Raw genomic sequence first — 8,166 nt, 5'->3', positions numbered from 1 at the left:
TTTGGGCTGATTTTTTATGAAATTCGGATAATGAATGTGAGAAATAATTATGATAATATGGAATTTCATTTAATTTTTAGATCTATTTTTTTCGTTTTAATATTCTGAGATTTTCTTACTTAGTTCTAAAGTTTGGATGTTTGGTACTTTGGTATAAATTTTTCCCTTTTTTTCTTAAAAATCTGGATTTTTTTTATACTAATGATTACCGGGTACCTGGTACCGGAATCGGTTCCCACCAATCCCGCTTCTGGATCTAAAATTTCAGACCCTGTGCTAACCAATTCCTGGACTAAACCTAAAATATTAGACCCGACTAAAAGCAGTTCCGAGACCGGGTCCCTGGTTTTGACTGGGTACTCGGCTTTGATCACCCCTACTATTAAGTTAAATAAAAGTTTACTTTATATATCATACCCTAAAAAAATAATATAGGATAGCTAGATAGGATAGGATAGGATAGAATTTGTTGGATAGAATAAGATAGCTTCATATAAGATATTTCTAGAATCCCCAATAACATCTATAAAAACAACTCTAGTAGGCTTTCAAAGTCTCATCAGTCAACATATTCTCAAAACAAGTCATACTTTTACAAAATATAACTCTCCTATTTTCCTTCCAAGAAAACTCCAATTCAATGGCATCATCCTTCTCTTCTCCATCTTCTTCCAAGAAGGTTGTCCTTCAGTCTTCCAATAAGGAGTTTTTCTCAGTCGACGAAAACTCAGCAAGGCTTTCTCAAACCCTCAAGCACATAATCGAGGACCTCGAGATTGGCGATAGCAATAATTTCATTCCAGTTCCTAATGTCGACGCTAAAATTCTCTCTAAGGTTATCGAGTACTGTAACAAGCACGTTGTTCCCGTTAGCCCTGAATTCAAGACCACTGAAGATGAAATCAAGCAATGGGATAAGGACTTCCTGAAAGTTGACCAAGACACCCTCATTCAACTAATTCTTGTGAGTTTTCTTTTGTTATTTGAATATATCTATATATTTTTTATTTAATTTTATTATATTTGATTTGTTATTGATTTTCTTGAATTTTTTTTTTAAAAATTTGTTGATTAATAATACTAAAATTTTGTTTTTCTTAAATGGTTTAATTGTTTGTTTGGGACTTAAGGTTAACATTATGATAAATTATTTTAATTTTATATTAATTAAGGCTTAGGGTCATTGTGCATTTGATTTCTTTTGGATCTAAAGTATTGAAGTATGAATTAATAAAATATAATAAGACTATGATTAATTATTGTAATTTGAGGGTTTAGCATTAATTTATTTTTTAATTTTTGATGCATTATAAGTTTTCTTTCTTGATTTTTTTTAACTTTTTTACTTTTTCTTAAGTATTATAATTACTTTTCCCATGTTATTTATTTAATATTTCTTAATGATAGCAATGTCTTTCTAATTTTTTTTATTGTTAAACTGTTTTCCAAAAACGCTTTTCTAACTTCATATTTTATGTTCTGACTCCATTATTATTGAGATATTACTTTACATTAAGATGTTTGATAAGATAGATGACGAATGGGTAATAATTAAAACTACCAAATTTTGATTTTGATTAATTTTTTCATATGTATTTATTTTAATTTTGAATAAAATATCTCATTAATTGATTAATTATCTCATTGATATAGAAAAAACACGGTTCTTTTTGATGTATTTATTCCAAGAGATCCTGAATTATTGTATTCATTAATTTTTAACATATCCTATGATGTGAGAGTATCAATACATTAATTACATATATTTATATAATTGATAATAATCGTAGTTAAGAAGATACGTACCACTATGGTTTCTCTACTTTTAAAGTGTGAATTTATAAAATATAATACTTCCGTTACATTTTAGTTGCAACTTTGGGGTATTATTTGTGAGATATAAAATATTCCAAAGTTGCAACTACAAGTTAACGGAGGCAGTATGTCAATTTATAGATATAATAACTCCGAGTAAGAAATAAATCACTAGATAATAACGTAAAAGTTCTGATGTACGGTGTAATTGATACTCGTCAAAAGTTAATCCTCACATAAACTGTAAAATTTGAAGTTTAAAAATTATGCTTCAAATTTTATTAAATTTTTTTTATTTATAAATTATTAATTATTGGATTAGTTAAAGTACTAAAGTGAATAATATTTGTGTAGGCTTCAAACTACTTGGGCATAAAGGGTTTACTAGATTTGACTTGCCAAGCCATTGCTGATATCATGCAGTCCAAAACTGCTGAAGAGGTAAGGAAGATGTTCAACATCGTCAATGATTTTACTTCTGAAGAAGAAGCTGAAATTCAAAGGGAAAATGAATGGGCCTTTGATGATTATGAGTAAGCTGATATTCAAACAACAATTGCGAAGAAACTGAAAGAAAGAAATATGATTAGATGATGTTGTTAATTACTCCATACAATTTTAGTTACTGAACTCTTCCTTAATGAGTTGAAGAAGGATATGATTTGATGTATTTCTGAATAATTGACATTTGTCTTGCATTTTTTTTGTATTTTAACTTTTTATATTCGTATTTAATTTTATTATTTTAGCTCACTAATGTTGTACGAACAATATTGTTTTCCTTTGCCAATTTTTTCTCAAACTTTTATGTTTTTAACTCAACATTTTCAATACTTTTTTGAATTTTATTTTTGGTTCTTAAAAAACTCCCTTAAATTTTCTTGAATGTTCTTTTGTTTGCTCACTTTATTCACGTTTTTCAAACCATCTTTAAAAGAATTTTTTTATTATGTCATTTTGTTTATAATATTGTACGATTCCTTATGTCGATTCATGTAAGAAATTCCCAAATCATTTTGTGATTAAGACTTTGTTGTTGTTTATTTGATTTAAGATTTCAAAAATTTTCATATGTGGCTGGACATATGGTGTGGCCGGGGTTAGTCGATCGATAATGGTTTACACGGTCGATTAGGGGCTAGTTAGGGATTGTGTAGGGCTTCTCGATCAATTGGTCTATAAAGTTGTACATAATTGGAAGATTGTCCATTCCTAAATAATTGAATGAAAAAATATAGACGACTTAAACTTTTTTACTTTATTTTTTAACAAAGGCCTGAGCTAGGTTTTTAACAAGGCCAAAAACTGGAATTTATTTGTAACATTAAACGTGTAAGAACCTAACCACTCTAAATTTAGTGGTGTTTTTGAGTTCAACGTGACAACAATTTAAAAAAAAAAATCCTTTTGTAAGGTTTGATAAAAGGTCTTAAAAGCCCATTCATTGATTCGTTAATCATATATATGGCGTACAATCTTCTATTCAAAGATATGGAAATATATTAGGATGTACACAATAAAATTAGTATCAAACCATATGCTATTTAAGGTAACTTATCAAATCGCTTAACAAATCTTAACACACCTTATGTGGAGGGAAGATGCAATGCCCAACTTGTGTAATAAATAATCCAATTGTGTCTTGCCAAGGGCCTTGGTGAACAAAATGACATTAAAATTTATATGTTTGGTTTGTTCATGCAACACAATTCTGATTATATGGAGAGCTAATCGACTATCACAAAATTGTTTAATAGCCTTTTAATGATTGTAGACACCTGATTGTGCCTCCTCAAAAACCAAAGCTAGTGATGAGTACCTTCACGTCTTTGATTATCGAGTTAGGTGAAAAGTTGAAGAGTCTCGTAAATTTTCCTTTAGCCTTGACCATCTCTAACCTTACCTAAAGTGTTTTAAGAAAAAAACAAATCATTTCATGCCTTTATATCCAAAACCATTCATTTCAAACATTTACTTCATGTCCTTTTTATAAAATCATCCAATCTAATTTTTTTTGGTCCATAATCTGGGTCTAATGATTATGGATTTGTATGGGGTTTGAAAATAGCTTTCCAACAATATATTATAAGCCCAAATCTAAGTTTTAACCGGAAGTTATAGCCAAAATATTAAAGATACATATAAGAAAAGTGGTCGGAAGCTAAGGTTGTTTGATAGATTAAAGCTTAAAGCTGTCGAGTTTCATTTATGGCACTCATAGGGTAGTCTTTTAGGATGATTTCATCCCTTTTTCATGCTTTCTTATCTTATTTTTGGTCCTTTTTCCTTTAGTTCCTCTTCTTCCTTCTTTCTTTGTGTTTTTCGTGTTTTCTTCGTGTTTTCCTTTTACTTGTCCCTTTTTCCCTTTTATTCCTTTTCTTTGTTTGCTCTTGTAGGTACGTAGGAGTTGTCTTTGCAAAGGGATCAAGATGAGCTATATTGACTAAGCAAGGAGGAAGCAACCAGCTCAGAGAGGGCTTGGAGAGGGCTTAGAGAGGGCATCAGAACTTGCCAGGGTGCCGCGGGCGCAGGTCCTGAAGGTCGCGGGCGCGGGCTCAATTGCACCAAATTAGCTAAAATAGACCAGGAACTCTCCGCGGTCTGGCCGCAGGCTCCCCGCGGACGCGGGTAGATTGGAAAGAGCGCTCTAGATTAGAGAGACCGCAACCCTCTGATTACTCTTTGGGAGAAGAGGATTCGCCGCGCCCTTGCCGCGGGCGCGGGCTAGAAGACCCTTGAGCGCGGGTGTTGCGCAGACAGCCCACGGAGTTTGTTATGGGTTTTGTACCCATTTCCCCACGGGCGCGGGATTTCTTAGAGAGGGCGCAGGAATCCTTTTTTCCTTCTTTGCCTATAAATACACTTGTAATTCCTTTTTGAAATCTAACTTTTAGATAATTTTCATTAGCTTAGTTTTACAGAGAGAAGTTAGAGAGAAGTTAGAGAAAAGTTCTTGTTTTTGGATTTGTATCTCAACATTAGATCAATCGTGCTTGGATTTCTTTATCTTCAATCATTAATATTAGTGAGAATATCTTCTTTTAGTTCACCTCTTTACTTGTTTGTTTTAGATTCATGCTTGATTTCCTTGGATTTGAATTTAATATTGTAGTTGATATTGTTTTCTTTTGATTTTGATTTAGAATGATGATCAATGCAATTTCTAATGATTTGTTCTTGAGTTACACCATGACTAGTGGGTAGATTAGTTGGTAGGGAAAAGGGGAAGCATGCTTGATTGATAATTTGTGCTAGTTGATGATCATTGATTAATTGAATTGTTGCAATTAAATTGGTTGACATAGTTTTGCATGTGATTAATTAGATTAGGAGTTATCAACCTATCAGATTAATCTAGATTGCATCGTAATTCTTAATGACATGAACCATCAATTTGAGAGTTGTTTTAATTCATTGAGTTTGATTGTGATTTTCCTTGATTAGCCATTCATAGTGACCCCTAGTTTGGCCTCTAGGAGATAGATCTTGAATTCTTTTGATTGCTACTATTGTTTTTCCTTTGCAATGCTTGAATCAATTGAATGAACTATCAATTAGCATGATTATTGAACTTGCATGTAGAACCTACATCCCTAGTGCTTAGTTTCTTGAATTACTTGATCAATCTAGCTTTGTGACCATAATACCAACCATTTTCTCACTACAATCTTTGAAGTAGCTTGATTAGACTAAAGTTAATACCGACTCACTTATTTGGGTTCAACCCTATACTTGCCTTAGGTTTGTTTAGGTTGTTATAAATTGTGTATGATCTAGGGATAGACAATTGACGACACGTTTATTCCTCTATCAAAATGGCGCCATTGCCAGGGAGTGATATTGGTGCTTAGCTTTAGTTGTTGAGTCTATTTCACTATAATGTAAAAATACAAAAACATTTTGTTTCTTAAGGCTACATTTGTAGCCGTGTTACTAATATTTTCATTGAGTTTTGCATGCATAGAGCTCATGATCGATCCATTGTGCGTTTTGAACCGGAAATCAAAAGGACTCTCTCAAGGAGAAGAATTGCTAGTCGATCCTGCTTGGAGTTTAGTTCCTCAAGCGAAGAAGGATTTGAAGAAGAACTAAGCATGGGAGAAGAACCAAGAGTTGCTTTGAAAGAATTGGGAATTCTCGGTGCGTACAAGTTTGAGAGTGGAATTGCTCCACCTACAACACCGGCGAATGATTTCAAAATTAGGCCGGCTATGATCACCTTGATCGAGAGGAGACAATATAGCGGAGCTAAGAATGAGAATCCGTTAAACCATCTTAAGGAGTTCGAAAAGTATTGCAATACTCTATCAAAGTAAACGGAGTTTCTCAAGAGTTCATCCGGCTAAAGTTATTTCCCTTTTCTCTCATAGGCCGGGCCTTAGAGTGGTTAGATAAGGAGGTAAAGCCAAACTCCCTAAGAACATGGGACGAAGTCACCAAGGAGTTCTTGTCCCGGTTTTACCCACAAAAGAAAACGGTGGATGCTAGAGCTTTGATTCAAGGGTTCAAGCAAAGACCTAATGAAAGCCTTTACGAAGCATGGGAGAGGTATAAAGAGTACCAAAGGGAGTGTCCCCACCACGGAATTCCAACCTATCAAGTCATTCAAATTTTCTATGGTGGCCTAAGTCCTCAAGGCAAATCATGCCTTGATGGGGGAGTCGGAGGTCCCATAATGAATAGGACGGAGGAATTATTGAGGATGTTGTGAAATACTATAGAGATTGGCAAGATGGTGAGAGTGACTTAACTAGCAAGAGTGGCTCTTCGGTGTACTCTATAGACCATCTAAATGCGATCAACAACTTATCCTTACAAATGACAAACTTGGGAAAACAAATGATCGCAATCAAGGCCTAATCGGAAAGATCTTCTTCTTCTCAAGCTTCAAATCTTCCCTCCCAATTTAAGGGGAGAGGTAATCTTTCTAAATCTCAACCCCCTCCATCATCAAATAATATGACTAGTGGTTGCTTGTTTTTTGATGCATGTGGATCTTATGATCATGACTCTTGTAATTGCCCTAATGCTTCTCCGGAATGTGGTGATGATTTTGATAACAATGAGAGTGAGCATGTGAATTATGAGTCAAATAATAATGTTCAAAGGTTTGATAATCAAAGAGGTCAATGGAATAGGAATTACCAAAACCAAGGTAATTTTGACAACTATAACCAAGGAGGTGGTTATAGGAACCAAGGGAACCAAGGTTCTCGTGGTAACTATAACAATCAAGGTTATAGTAGTCAAAATCAAAACCAAAATTATGGTAATAAAAACCAAAGTTATGGAAATCATAACCAAGGTAGTGGAAACCATAATCAAGGTTATGGTCAAAATCAAAATAGGGGTAATTGGAACAATCAAGGTAGGGGCAATTTTCAAAATAATTCTCAAAGGGGTCCCCCACCCGGATTTTGTCCAAAGACTCAAGGTGAAAATTCCTATTCACAAACTTCTTCTTCTATGACCAATTTGGAGGAAATAATTGAAAATTAAACCAAGTTCTTAAACACATACATGACCGTTAGTGATAAGAAATTCAATGAGATGATGACCCATAACAAAATGCTCAAAAACCAAATTTCTCAACTTGCTAATGCTTTAAAAGACCAAGCAAGCCTTTCTTCTTTACCTTCCCAAGGCCTAGATCCTAAGAAACCCGTGAATGCTATTGTTACAAGGAGTGGTAAGGTTCTTGAGGAGAGATTGCCTAGGAAGAGTGAAGACAAGGAGGTCCCCAAGGAAGCTTTGGTTGAGAATGAGGGAGATAAAGTATCTTTAGATGAGGTTGTGGTTGAGACACCTAGAGTGGTGAGAGTAGAGAAATAGATTGTGAAACCCAAGCTCCCTTATCCCTAAAAATTCATGAGACACAAATTGGATGAGTAATTTGGGAGATTTATTGATATGCTCAAACAACTTCACCTTTCTCTACCTTTCACCGATGTGATCAACCAAATGCCTAACTGTGCCAAATTCCTCAAAGACATTTTGAGTGGGAAAAGGACTTGTGATGTTGTGGAGACTATCAACTTGACCAAGAATTGCAGTGCGATCATCATGAAAAAAATGCCACCCAAGTTGAAAGACCCTGGAAACTTCTCTATCCCTTGTGCTATTAACAAGATGCAAATTGATAATGCCCTATTTGACTTAGGAGCTAGTGTAGGACTAATGCCATATTTGGTTTATCAAAGACTTGATCTAGGGGAACTCTTACCTTCCAACATTACCTTGCAACTAGCTGATAGGTCAATCAAGTTTTCAAAAGGTAAAGTGGAAGATGTTCCATTGAGGGTTGGGAAGTTTGTGATCCCGGTGGATTTTGTTGTGCTTGAAATGGAGGAA

The 8,166-nt window shown here is 34.2% G+C and overlaps 1 protein-coding gene across 1 annotated transcript; it reads left to right on the top strand.

Moving 5' to 3' along the window:
- Positions 1-538: 538 nt before the first annotated feature.
- LOC110737347 (SKP1-like protein 1A) lies at positions 539-2,530 on the top strand. The gene is made up of 2 exons (XM_021917700.1): positions 539-964; positions 2,170-2,530. Exons 1-2 carry the CDS (start codon positions 641-643, stop codon positions 2,350-2,352), a joined length of 507 nt encoding a protein of 168 aa, XP_021773392.1. The 5' UTR covers positions 539-640; the 3' UTR covers positions 2,353-2,530.
- Positions 2,531-8,166: the final 5,636 nt, after the last annotated feature.

This window comes from Chenopodium quinoa, unplaced genomic scaffold (genome assembly GCF_001683475.1).
Source record: "Chenopodium quinoa cultivar QQ74 unplaced genomic scaffold, ASM168347v1, whole genome shotgun sequence".
Lineage (NCBI taxonomy): Eukaryota > Viridiplantae > Streptophyta > Magnoliopsida > Caryophyllales > Amaranthaceae > Chenopodium > Chenopodium quinoa.
Note: the sequence above shows the minus strand (reverse complement) of the source record. Positions and strands in the feature narration are given on the sequence as shown.